Source organism: Megalops cyprinoides, chromosome 1 (assembly GCF_013368585.1).
Source record: "Megalops cyprinoides isolate fMegCyp1 chromosome 1, fMegCyp1.pri, whole genome shotgun sequence".
Classification (NCBI taxonomy): domain Eukaryota; kingdom Metazoa; phylum Chordata; class Actinopteri; order Elopiformes; family Megalopidae; genus Megalops; species Megalops cyprinoides.
The window spans coordinates 15,949,216-15,963,613 of NC_050583.1; the positions used below are offsets into that span (position 1 = coordinate 15,949,216).

The 14,398-nt window shown below is 43.0% G+C and overlaps 1 protein-coding gene across 1 annotated transcript; it reads left to right on the top strand.

Annotated features, from left to right (window-relative positions):
• Nucleotides 1-214: 214 nt before the first annotated feature.
• On the top strand, nucleotides 215-14,179 carry nfil3-5 (nuclear factor, interleukin 3 regulated, member 5). The gene is made up of 2 exons (XM_036550478.1): nucleotides 215-528; nucleotides 9,643-14,179. The coding sequence occupies exon 2, from the start codon at nucleotides 10,259-10,261 to the stop codon at nucleotides 12,053-12,055; it is 1,797 nt and encodes a 598-aa protein (XP_036406371.1). The 5' UTR covers nucleotides 215-528; nucleotides 9,643-10,258; the 3' UTR covers nucleotides 12,056-14,179.
• Nucleotides 14,180-14,398: the final 219 nt, after the last annotated feature.

Sequence of the window (14,398 nt, forward strand, 5' to 3'; positions counted from 1 at the left end):
CCCGCTCTCGGTTTAGTAACCTTATTATTTATGCGTGTTTGTGCCCTACATCGGAGCTAGTCTGGCGTTACACTGATACCCCAATCCCCTCCCCCCTCTCCTCACATCGCGTTGCAGGGAGAGAGACGATGGAGAAGGGGGGTAAACAGGGAGCAAGGCGGGGAGGGAGGGAGAGAGAGAGAGAGAGAGAGAGAGAGAGCGAGAGAGAGAGCGAGAGAGAACAAAAAACGTGACAAGGCACCCAAAGCGGGCTGTTATGCAACTACTGACCTACTAACATACATTCTGAGACGGGAAGAGAGAGAGGGAGAATTGGAGCAAGTCACCAACATAACATGAGGACTCAGAGCAAAGGGGGAGACACCGAATCCACACACTGAGACTGAGGTACCTTAGATCCAGTGAGTGTTCTACCGTTCGGCATATTTCAATTCAAACTTCGGAGACAAAAAGAAAGAAGCGAAAATAACTACTGAACCGAAGCACGATGCGGAACGATATGGATTTGTAATTTGAAAACACACAAAGGTAGGTTTCACGTTTTTTTTTCTTTTTCTTTCGCCGATATCGGTTAATAAATGTATCTAAAAAGCCTGTGTTCTTGGACACGATGGTGAATTGTGAGTTAATCCGGGGAAATTGTTTTTAACAGAATTAGCAGATGTTCAGTGTTTCGTATGCTGGTCTAGACGCTACGTGTTGCATTACAATGATTATTTTGAATTCTTATATTATCTTAAATACTGTTTGAATCTATGGTATTTTTTTGTCTTGCACCATTCTTACAAAAGCTGTTCACGTTGCGGATTGCTGTAAATGATGTGGGTCGTTTGGAGCGGTTTGTATGTTGGCAATAACGCCACGCATGTTCTCAATGTCAAGGCGAGGCGGGTTTTCTCCCCTTCGTGTTTCGGTGATGAATTTGATTGGGGGAGGGGGGTAAATTCCTTTGGGAATACAAAGGGTATAGGGAATGTCCATTGTAAGAGAAGGGGTGGCTGGAGCAATGCATGAAACTGCATAGTTCAATTTTGAGCAGAGATGATAGGTGCCGTTGCTTAGTCTTTGGAAGAATATTTCTCGTTTTCCTGAACGACATACAGGTAGCACGATAGTTTGTTTTCATTTGATATAGGCTACAATAAAAGCCGAGGTGCCTATGATGTGTCCACAAAGTATAAAAAACAGATTGTACACTGTAAACGACACTGTAACTTCCTTATTGACACATTGTGACAACAGCCATTTAGTTTCGTGCGGCTCCAAGTAACGAGGAAAAAAAAAAACGTTTATTTTCAAACAAGCTTTTGAGGTCACGAGCTCACGTGGACAACTGGAAAAAATTCCTTACGAAAACCAGGAACACTTGTCTCGCTGTCACGTGTATGAGCTCTCCGCAGAGGGCCAGAGGGTACTTACAAGTCACAATGTATGTCTTTACGTGACAGATGCCTGCTGGAGTGAACAACTGACCATACATTGATTTATTCATCACTCTACGTATGCATTTCCCACACAAACAAAATATCAACGGTAATACCGACTTTCGTACTACGATCTGCTCACCGGTGGTTTGTATTGGGAAAGATAGTGTCCTTTAGGTTTTTTGTCAGTGCTGACTGTAGCATGCTTCGTCTTTGATTGTTGCGTAATAATGTATAAACTGTTTTGGTTAGCAGCGTCTTTGCATAATGGAAGCGAGTTGGAGGATGACACGCAGTGAGCCATTTTGAAGTGGTATATGCACAGCTAGCTATGGTGACAAAAATGTGCTAATGTTACACATGCACAATGTAACGCTTCGTCAATAGTACATGTGATTTTTTGGCAGGCAGAATGAGACATACTAATTGGCAGACAAGCTAAGTTAAGAATAAGGAGTGTTTCTTCGGGAAAAGTTATGAATATATAATCTATATAACACGGACTGTCGAACACGCAGATTTAATCTTGTATTTCTAATCTTTTAAGATAAACTTTGTCAATTAATTCTGTTGCAAACAGTAATGTAACACCAAACACTGCAAAAAACCCTGTTTAGATTATGGTAGGTGTTCGACTCTATGTTTTAACGCAATTTAATTGGCTATGCTATCAATTTTGTACGTGAGGCTTAAAATACTACTGGATTTGATTTATTACACTGATTTAAGATGTAGCTGAATGCACAAACCATGATTTAACCTTTCAGGTTTGATATAGGTTAATTAAATGTAGGACTTGGGCGCATTTTGTAAAATGCTAACGAGCCACATGAAATTTGCTAACAAAGAGCATTTGCTCGTAGCAAACAGATATAGTTGAAAAGGAAATTCTTTCACAAATTGTAGCCCAGATGTGCCACAGCTGGATGCTGAAGTCTGTTTAATAAAGAAACTGTTGCGGTAAAAGTGTAACCTTGTACAGTAGGGCAGGCCGCTTGAAGAGCTGTAGACATTCCACACACGAGCCCCACTCACATGTTAACTTAAAGTGGCGTCACCTTGTCGATTAAGCTATTATAGTTTTCCTTAAATCACAGCTTTGCAAAAGAAACCACTGTATAAGTCGTTTTAATGATCAGATGTCAGATGCGTAACTAAAACCTTTGTTCATTGATAGTGGTTCCTGTCCTCGAATGGCTTCCGTGTTTATTGGGTTCGTGTAGCTAGTGTAGTAGATCCATCGGGTTCAAATGGTTCCTAGAAACACACATAAAAAAGGTCACTCCTGTGAATCTGTGATCCGATTGTCAATCGTGGTCAGGCACAAGAAGAAAAGAGCACAGCTCCACGTGGTCGCCTGCAGGAGTTCCGCGATGACCCACATTCGATATAGTGTCAGACAATGGGTTATCCGAATACTGTTGATCTCGTCATGCAGCATATAAATCGCAATGAGGTGTGATCGAGTATGAAGTCGTTAGAAGTGAAGGCGCGTGGTGCAAAGAAAAGAATGTAATTTTGCAGTGCATAATGTCACTTGCATATGTTTTTGTCCCAGATTGTCAAAACGGTGACAATGAGGAGGTAATAAATAGACCTGTACTTGCAACTGGTTTTGACAGTAAATGGGGTTTTTTCTAAATAATCTAATAATTCGTTAGTGTTTTTGACAGTTCATAGTGAAACGGGTGTCCTGTTTTCAAGTACTGCATGGACAGCTCGCATTTTAGAGGTGTGTTGTGCATTTGGCCTTGGACATTTTGTTGCACCCCTCTCATGGGAGTTCAAGAGGGCTTCTTAGTGGGTTGCATAATAAAATAATTATTAATTGGGATGTGTTCAGATGATGCAACTAATGGAAAGCAAAAGTCTATGATGTGCCTATTGGGGAGGGTTGCCAGTTGGTCAGTGCTTAACCCAGTTTGCATTGCCAGCTTTGAAATGTAGGTCAAATTAGTCACAGGGGGAAAAGGAGAGAGAAGGAGGAGGGGTAAAACAAAAAAATCCCATAAGACCACCTTACATAAGAAAAAATGCAATGAGAGCTTTAATTTAATTCTGTCAATCTACAGTAAAACACATTTGACAGAAGAATAACTGCTAATTTTGGGTAGCATCAGTCCATAAAGTTTTAAGACCTGTGGTATCAAATGCATTCCATGTTCTCATTCAGATGGTTACTTGCCTGGATTTAAATCAGCATTGTAATTAATAGTCTGTAGCCCAATACACAGATGCACACACTGTGCTAAAGCGGTGTTCAGTGCAAGCAACATTTTGTAGCAATTTTTTTATTGTTCACACCATGCCAGTGACAAGTTAAGCCTTTTTCACATAGACATTCACAGAATTACATGGCTGCCTTGTCTGTCAGCAGGAATCTGTAGAAACTAAATTGCAACCAACACCTGTCTGGCACTTTCAGCAGTTATTAAATATAAAGTATCACACTAGCTGTATTAAGTCATGAATTTCTGTGGGAGAACTGTAAGGGTATAAGCACAGGGACCTTATATGCGTATCTTGACCATATTGTGCAGACTCGTGAGGGGGATAGAGTTCATAGTGTACAGTTTTTTTTATACTCTGTCCTTATCTCAAAACATCCGATTGTTCTGCTTTGACATTATCCATTGATATTTTGTGTCCCTCCACAAGCAGTCCACATACACAGCCTGTCAAATATACCTAAAAAACAGCCACACAAGCCTCTGTTTGCTGTGGTATTTGGTTTTTGTTTTGTAGTTGTCAAGTCCACAAATGATTGTTTATATTTCGCACTAGGGAGGTTGTAAAATTGATGCACCGGTTGCCTTGGGTACAGAATCATCATTTTAAAATGCATTTCTTTTAGAAACCAGCTTAATCACACACAGGCAAAAAAATCTCTCCTGCACTGTGGGATTCCTGACAGTATGCAAACACAATGCGTAACGTGGCACAAAACTGGATGTTACTCCTGTCTTAAAATAAACATTGGTAATAAACTGATAATGCAGAGCATTATTTATCTGCTCATGCTTCAGATGAAATATCAAGTAATAGAGCTATATAACTTTCCCCATTTTAAATGGAAAATATCCATCGGTCATGAAAAAGCCTGATCTAAGTGTTTAATGGAACTGAATGGGCTGGCTTCAACTAAAAGAGAGAAATCTGGATACAGTATTTCTTTCAGAGGTCTTATAGATTGACCTCTGAACAGACCTAAGAATTCTATCAGTAAATATAACCCTGACACATGCACTGGTGCACTTATTTAGACTATAGAGTGAGTGCTGCTATTTTTTTTTTGTCAGATCAGTGTGAGCCTTTCAGCGTGTACCTTGCCCTCTCCTCCCCCTCACAGGGTTTTAAGAAAAAAGATCATAAAAGATAGAAGGGGGTGTAATGTTACTGCAAGGTGGTTTGAAGGGAGTAAATTGCAGCACTTTATGGTTCCAGAGCGCATGTGACTGGAGAGGCATGTGGAGCTGGGCTGCGTTTTCATGTTTATCTTTGTTTATTGAACTGGGAGTTTGCATGGAACTCTGCCTGACTTTCAGGGAAACTCTTTCTTGGAATATGGAACCCAGACGTGGAAATCAGGAAAGTGACCTCTCCACGTGCAGAGGCTAAACATGTCGCTGAGAGAAACGAGATGCCACACACACACACACACACACACACACACACACACACACACACACACACACACACACACACACACTGCCCTGGCTAAGTGTCAGGGTGGACTTTAAGCAATGTCTGAAATAACTTTCAAGCCTCTCTTCAGAGCAACTACCATGTATGGTCCAACCTCATGAATTCTTTTCTGGATGAGATATGACAGAAATGTACCCCAGCACTCAGGTGTAAATAAAAGAGAAAGTATCAATTTAGTGGAGTGTTAAATTAAGGTCCACCTTTTCTTGCTTTGCCTGAAGGCTTTGGCAGAAGGGTTTAAGTCACAAGACCAAACATTATTTGCACAATAGGTGAGTCTGAAATTAGCAACTTAATATCATTTAATAGCACATCTGTAACCTTTTGTGCTGCATACTGCAGTCTAGATATGCAGGGGACCAGGGCATTTTACATCAGCTTGGCTGTGAGGACAAAGCAAATGATGAATTAGAGGATAAAATATTGTCTTTCTTCATTTTCACTGCAAGAGTTGAACAGACATGGGTGCGTATGCAGTCACGTCAATTTTCTGTTTGTTTATTTTCCTGCTTTATTGCTGGGTATTTATCACTGCAGACACCCCGAATCGGAAGGGCGGAGGTGTTAGGGATTAATGTTAGGTATGATTCATTGCTCCGTATAATCCGTTTTTCTGTTGCTGACGTTTTTTTTTCTCCATCCTGCAGTGCTGGTAAAATTCCCCTCCTCTCCGCCAATGGAAATCCTCCAGGCACACTCCTCCCTCTCCCTGACTTGCTCTATTTTTAGAGCATGTTCTAATTCTCTCTCTCTCTCCCTCTCCCTCTCCCTCTCTCTCCCTCTCTCTCTCTCTCTCTCTCTCTCTCTCTCTCTCTCTCTCTCTCTCTCTCTCTCCTCCCTCTGTGCCTCACTCGCAGTCCCACTGACCTATTTTTCGGCGCGGCGTCAAGACAGAAAGCAGTGTTTACTGTGCAGCCTGGTTTCTAGGTCAGTGGGACACGCCAGGAGAAAGTCTCTTTCCCCTCTGGTGCTCCTTTTCCAAAGCCATATGGAAATGGCTGTTGGATCTGACCTTTTCTCTTTCATGTTATGCAGTCTCTCATTATACAAATCTTTGTGATTCACAGTAATTTGGTAATAACAGGCGGGCACACAGGAACAATGGTGACGTTTAAGACTCTGCTTTGGGGGTGACGGCAAAGGAGGAGACAAAGGCTCTCCTGTATCCCTACCTCTCCGCTGAATGAAGCCCTGGGAAGCGTGAAATCTCTGAATTTCCAGAGAAAGCAGAGAGATGGTTATTAAACTGCATCATAAAAAAGGATGATGGTTAATGGTTATGTAACATAATCCCAGACTCCTGGGATATAACACAGGAAAAAGATTGGTAGATTACATGATTACATGCAGCTCACTTGGAAGAGATCAGGGTTTATGCGTCAAGCAGTGTGTCTCAGCAAGTAAGACCCAGTGCAAATGATTATCTGTGTTTAAATGTTGTCACAGGAGATGGGGAAAAGAAAAAGCTATTATTAAAATTAGTACGCACTCAAGGATGTAAAAATTTAATATATAGGTGAAATAGTAGTATTATTCTATCAAAATGTATTTCTAGTTGTTTGTAAAATTATTTCTACTTACATTTATGCATAAAATTACATGTGAGACTGGTATATTATTCAGTATATACTGAAGACTTTGACATATATTTAAAACATAAAAAACTGAATTTCTCTTTTGGCCGTCTAGGAATTGTAACATGTGTTAAGTTACCATTCATGATGGAAGAAAATGCAGAAAAATTAGATAGTTATAATTGCTTGATAATGGCATTGTCTTAATGAATACCTGTCAAGGTCATGCTGCTGAGAACAAAAGAGGGGGGGGTTCATTCATGGTCTTAACAGATACAGTGAATACAGACACAAATATCCTACATGAGAGCCAGCATAGACAAAAATCAGCAAGTATTGTATTCGTTGGATAATTAAATGGGAATTTGTTTTTTTTGTGTGACTGTTGCATAATCACATTACTTCTAGCCTGTTGAAAAACATTTAGTGTGAATGGGGGGACATTCCATCTCTCTCTTATTTCTCCAAGAATAATTTTATTAAGAAATGAGGACATGAAGTCTTTTAAATAAAAATAAACTGTAAAAATAAAGTAATATTTATGCGCAATATGAGACAGGGCTTCAGTGGTTCAGTTCATTAATAGTGAGGATTAGTGTTGCTTCCAGAAGGTACTGGGAACATATCTGGGTTGTGCAATACCACGATGACATAATAGGTCTAAAAAACTTGGCTGCTCCATCTCAGAGCCAAAGGATATTTTAATTTCAGCACACAAGCACAGACTGGAGATAGCTGTCCAGTCAACAAATTGGAGAGCTAATACCGACACATATTCATAGCTTCACCAGATGTCGTAAACTTGAATATGTTGGATTAATTGTTTAAGTAATAACAGATCCTCACTTTACAGTTTTAGTAGGCTTGCAAATTGACATTCACGGAAGCAGTTGTGAAGAAATCTCTATTTCCTTCCACAGTATTTTTCAAGCACTGGCATCAGCTTGTGACAGCTCCCTTCTAATGAATGGGCAGCCCCCCTCTGACGTGATGAATGGGCCCTTGATTTATGACACCCAACAACAGTTCAGTTTTTCCCCCATCACCATGAGCCTTGTCAGCATGTGCAGGTGGCCATCCTGAAATATTGAAGATATTTATTTTTATAGAGTACAGTTCTATTTCAAATTGAGTATACTCAATCTCACTTTGATCCTGTCTCGCTGGCGCTGTGAAGACAGCAATCATTCTCCCTGTTAGCATGAGGTCAGCATACTTCTAAAATGGATGCAAACTGGATGTCTGTACAGCAAAACAAAAACCATGGATGTAACAACAATGTGATTTAAAACAGTAGTTTAGCACAGTCTTCAGATTGGGCTTTGTATTAGGGTTGAATAGTCAAACACAGGTTGCAGATACAAAAATGAAATTCACATGAGCTTGTGTTCTTACTTAATAGAACAAATGCACAAATGTTCAATGTGGTTAACCACAGCAGTAAATGTAAAAAAGAAACAATTTTGTATGTTTTAAAATAATGATGAAATTGGTCTGCAAAAACAATGGGCACTTATTAAAAAAAGCACCACCTCTGGTATCTTAATGACTGTTTATGTCTTGAAATCAGCAACACTGCCACTGAGTGGAAAAGTCACATGCAATGCGTATTTTAAGCAGCAAAACGTGCAGAAGTCTGCTCCGCGTTGCTGTGCTTAGCAGTGTTTGCCTGCGGCAGCTGATCTGAGCAGGTTAGAACAGGGAGGGAGCGGATGACAGTGGCCATACAGCGGCCCCGCCCTGCCTCTCCTCTCATTCGCTCAGCCTGCCTCAGCTCTCCCTGCAGTCACGTACACCCGCAGTTATGTGACATGGTCTGAGTCTTACACAAGCAAGCTGCATCAGGACTCACACCCCCCCCCCAGCCCCCACCCTTCTCATCTGACCTATATTCCTCAACCCTGCTGTCTGCCTCCCCACCATACCCATCCATCTCGTCTTTCCCTTTATGGGCGGATTACTGTTGAGGTCCTTTTTGTTTGTTTGGTTTTTTTTTTTTTTTTTTTTGGGGGGGGGGGGTGATTTGAAATTCCATCACTGACCCAGATTCCAAAATATCACAGAATCCTCCCCCGCTGCACCTGTGGATTGCCCCTGGCACTACCTGGGATCCTATCTGGCCACCTGTGTATGCCACACTGTGAAGAGTAAAGCATTTTTCAAAAACCAGCACCTAAATTCCAGCCTTTGATTTCCTCGAGCTTAGATTTTATCATGATTGTCAATGCTTTTTAACTAATATAAATACATTTTTATCACAGTTTCTGACAAAAATGGGTTTATGATCAATGTTTTTCTGCTGCAAGAGTGCTCAGACAGATTATTTTAAATTATGAATCATTTTTTCTACTAATTCAGCTACCTTTTTCATTCTCATTTGGACCTTTGATTCATTTGATTTAGGCTGCATTATTGGCATCATAGTTATTACATCTGCAAAGATTACATTTCTCGATCAGACTGGACCACACTGGCCAAGTTCTTGAAACAGAGGGAAAACATTGTACCTGATTAGAAATACTGTATCTATGGTTACACAAGATCAGCAGACTGCGACATCAGGTCAAAGGCTAGAGGTTACAGGTCAGAGACAGAGCAGATCAATTACCTGGGGCACAGGGTCAGACAGTAGTTGCTATGGGTAACAGACTATGCAGGAGTTGTTTGAAACACTGTGGGTGTGAACCAAAAAAGGAATCTCATTTTTTGTTCTTTATCTAACAACTCTATGTGTCTACATATAACTTGCACATAAAAAACTGTCAGTAAATGAAATCTTTAAGTGCATGAATTAATTCCTTAATGTTAATTAACCCAAGACAAATTGTTTGCTGCGTGCAATGAGGCATTGCTGTATTCAGTGTTTGTATTGTCATGTATTCACACCAGCATCTGATGGGGAATAAAAAAAATTTAAATTTCTTCCTTTGTTTCCTCAGAACGTCCCTTGTGAGCAGTGACACGAATTCTGGGCCTGCAGACCCCGGCGAGGTGTCGAAAATCCACAGGCAGACGGAGTGACCTACATCTCGCGGGACGCCAGGAGCAGTGGGGCACATCCCTGGAAGCACAAACCTCTTGCAAAGATTTGAAAACAAACAAAAACCCTCCACATTCTCCAGACTCCAGGAATTCCTTCAGGCAGCTTTGACCCACTTTGCTGTGGAAAAAAAAGTTTGCAAGAATCACTGTGAACCTCTTCTGTTTATGGCAGGAGACTTTGCGTTGCCTAACCTAACCTTCAGATAAATGTGCGAGATTTTTGTGGAGTTCCATCTATTCTTGATCTTCCTAGCTAACGTAGACACTTGAACACAGTGAGAAAGGAAAAAGAAAGGAAATTCCACAACAAACTCAATGAGGTACCCTCTCAAAGGAACACAAATACCTCATCGGGAGTTTTTTGCTGATCCAGCCACTTAGAAATCCAATCCAAATCAAAATAAGAAAATATTGCTTGTTCCACCTCACTGTTTTGTTTTTACATTTTCAACATATTTCATTTTCAATGTCTGCTGAGTGCCATCTTTCTAATCTGGCCTCCAGTGAAGAACAATGGAAAGCCTGAATTTGCACGTCTCGACATCCAGTTCCAACAACCTTGAAAACTTGGAGACTTTCTCCAGCTACAGTGAGAGCGTGCCCTCCCCCAACGTCAACCCCTCTCGCCAGGCCCGCGTGATCAAGCCCAAGCCAAGCAACATGACCTGCCGCCGCAAGCGCGAGTTCATATCCGACGAGAAGAAGGACGCCTCCTACTGGGAGAAGCGCCGCAAGAACAACGAGGCAGCCAAGCGCTCCCGGGAGAAGCGGCGGCTCAACGACATGGTGCTGGAGAATCGCGTCATGGCGCTCAACGAGGAGAACGTGCGGCTGAAGACCGAGCTGCTGCAGCTGAAGCTCCGCTTCGGCCTCATCAGCACCGCCTCCTACATGGAAAAGAGTCAGCAGATAGGCAGCAGCGGAGGCGGGGGCAGCTCCTCCTCCGGGAACGCCTACTTCTCCAGCAGCGGCTACTCCAGCTCCTCCCAGGTGATGATGAACTCGGACTCCTCGGAGGCGGAGCAGTCCACGAGGGGGGAGCGGCACACGCCGCTGCCCAAGTACTCCCCCCGCGGGTCCCTGTCCGACATGTCCGACGGCTCCTCTCGGGACAGCCCCGAGCCCATGAGCTACGACATCAAGCACGAGGCAACCATGGACATGGGCGGGCTGGAGACCAACGTCGCCAGTGGCGTGTTCAACGTCCATCGCGGCCTGGGGCCCTCACAGCTCCATCATGGCCAAGACTACCACCACGGTCACCACGAGTCCCACACCTCCCCTGCTCCCCCTGCTGCCACCCCCCAGAGGAGTGTCATCCTGTACCGCTCCAGCAGTACCTCCTATCCCGTCGACAGCCAGAGACCACAGGACATGGATCAACAACCAGCGCCACCTCAACAGGCCACTCCATTCACACATCTTACCCAGGCGGGCCATGAAGCTGCCAAGCAAGAGAGCTCAGTGAGTGTGACAGAGGTGGCGAAGCAGCTGGAGATGAAGACCTTAGACTCCCCGCGCTATGAGTATGCCAACGGTAGCACTGACGCAGGGGAGGGACAAGGGTTTGGAGCCAACCACCAGCAGCAGCAGGAGAGACAGGGGCAGTATGCCTATCAGAGTCATGGTGCACAGAAGAACAGGGGCCTCAACTGTTTTGCCCCAGATCTCCTTCACAGCAGTGAGGAGGGCGAGTCCCAGCCGTATCATCACCACCTCTCCTACCTCAGCCCCATGGACGAGGAGCCGCCCGTGCTGACCTACGAGGGCGGCTCCGGAACCGAGGGGTACTATCAAGAGCGCTCGTCCTCAGCCAAGGACACCTCCTCCAGCGACGGAGACCCCCGGAGCTCGGACAAAGAGGCCTCGACCGACGACGAGTCGCCTTCCTCCTCCAGCTCCGAGATGGGAAGTTATCACCAGCACCTGTCCGTGGCGCAGCTGGCCTCCCCGCGGCCCGACCCGCTGGCCGCTGCCTCCCACAACCAAAGCGAGGAGAACCAGGTGGAGGTTAAAGGCACCGCCCTGCCTCACAAGCTGAGGCTGAAGCACAGAGCACTGAGTAACGGAGGGGCTGGCACCCAGTACGACACCTCGCCCACCACGTCGGCTGCCCCAGCCTTACCGCAGCACCCCTACCTGGCCCTCACCCAGCAGACAGGTCACAGCTGTTATAAGGAGACAGAGAACCGGTCGCCTGTGGGGATCGGCACCCAAGAGGCACCCCCGCAAAAGGAGGAGGAGGCGAGGAAGGAGGGTGGGAAGAAGGACTCTAGTAGTCGGACCACCCGTAACAAGAGGCGTGACTGAGCAAGACAAGTGGATTAAACAGTGTCTCTCACATCATCATTCAAGAAAAAAAACTAGCCAGAAACTCCTTCCCACCCAGATATTTGAAGACCTCTTTGTCAATAATCAAGCATCATAAATACCCTCACCATCAGAAAGCAGGGTTCATTAACTAAACTCCCAAATGCATCTGGTCTTATGGGTGCACAGTCTTACAGTATCAAAGGACATTTCTCTGGCTTCCCCCCCCCAGTGTATCCAAACAACAGAAGCACTTACAGATCAGGCAAGCTGTGTGAGTGAGAAGAGGAATGGAACTCTCCGTGTTCATCTTCTGATATTTCACAAGATGTAAATGAGAGATGAACATTAGAAGTCATTACAGCACATTAATTAACATTTGAAAGATAGGCTGCAACCCACACTTTGTGTGATCTGTAAGGGCCCTTGAGACAGACACAGACTTAGTGGGTGGCCACAACAGAAGAGCAAGGAGTCCTGGGAACATTCCCTGACCAAAGTTGTTACTCTGAACAAGAGTTCCATCCTTCTTCCTCAACCCCATCACTTCCAGTCTGCTAGTACCTTTTCCATGTCAGCCCCATCACCCTTTAATTTTCAAGCACTTGGATTGTATCTTACTGTGATATATAAATATACATATTATATATATATTATATATAAATATATTTTAAGAAGAAAACAAAAAAGTTCAAACAAAAAAAATAAAGACAGGAAACTGTAAAGGAGGGAGTGGACTTGAAAGGTCGTCAGTTTGTCCTTGTTGGAACCATTGTACAGTCCTACCTTGTCTGTTGCAGCAAATACCACTTAAATTAAAAGCTTCCAATGTTGTTTTTTTTAAGTTTCTTACTTTTTCTCTTGTTTACTGCACTATGAACCACAGCTTTTAAAAGTACAGTGATAGTTTTCCTCCTGTTCTCAGCCGCTCTGCCCAGAGCAGGGGCTCTCTGAGAGCGTTGAGGTCAACCCTGTTGGACAGTGCAGACTGGTTAAGATGTCCACTTCAGTGCTCTATCATGCACTGTTGCTCACAATGTCATCTTTAAAGGACTAAAGACTGGGAGATGTTCAGCTTAAATGACTACACTCTGAAAATAATTCCAAATATTGTAATGCTTTTTTTTTTTATTAAATACACAAAAATATGAAGTTGCCATACTTCAAATCACATTTGAACCAGTGCCTTCCCAACAGGGTATTAGAGAATTTCCAGCAAGCCACCAGTCCACTGTGCTTTTACTGTAACTTAGCCCTGGTCTTTACACTTTCAGATGTGTTTCCATTTTTATCTCATTGTATCTGTGCTTCTGTCATGCCCAAATATGTAGATGAGAGAGAAAAAAACAGCATTTAATCGGAATATGACCGATTAAAACAAGTTAACTCAACAAAAAAAAAGTGTTTGTACGAGTAAAATCATTGAATTCAAGATGAAATGGCAATCACGAAAGGTGGGGGTCTCTGTAAATATAGGAATACAGTATGATATAAAACTGGACAATGTTGATATATATGTGAACGTTAGTAGTTGCGCACACACACACACACTTCCTAGGATGAACCATACAGCTACACAAAGCATTGCACTCAAAGTTCGACAAGTCATGCAATGACGTCCAGTGCTTTTTCACTGAGATTAAGGGTTTGGTGACTGTTCTCATACTACCTCAGTAGGAAAGGGCACCTTGTACTCTGCCATTCAAGAGCTCTCACATTTCCCTCTATCTTTAGACATAACCAAGTTCAGCTCCAACAGTTCCAGACATTTCCACTGTTCCTGATTGGTTCATTTTCCACTGACATAAGAGATAATGCATGTAACAGTCACAATAATCAGGTAAAAAAAAAAAAAAATTAAATCACTCTTATGAGTGGCAAATATTTAACTGGTTACCAGGACTGTCATCCGGTACCGGACAGTCAAACTGTTTTTTTTTTTAAGTCTCCAAGGTGCCTCCCTGTATTATAGACCTAACCCTGTCCCCCACCTTTCTGTTTCTCATGTTGGGTTGCAATGCTAAGCCTGCACTGGATCGTACAGTTTATAAAGTCTGTGTTAAGTGTTTTCATGTTTCAGGTGCCTGCCACTGGCCCTTGTGTATAAATGTAAAGTTTTTTCTCTCTTGGACAATGTTGTATGGTTTATTTTATTATTTTGTATTATTATTATTTTATTATTATTATTTGGATTTTTGGTAAATGTTTTTTCTGTTCCTTTTGTCGTTCTCCTCTTAACAGTGATGTGTACTTGGCCCCTTTCCCTGCTTCCCTATAAACCTGTATTCAGCAGAGATGTGTGTTTTAAAGAAAAAGAGAAAGGAAAAAAGGAAGACAATGAGG

What these genes read in the sequence shown, in the direction of transcription:
- nfil3-5 (XM_036550478.1), top strand. Translation starts at nt 10,259, where the DNA reads ATGGAAAGCCTGAATTTGCACGTCTCGACATCCAGTTCCAACAACCTT.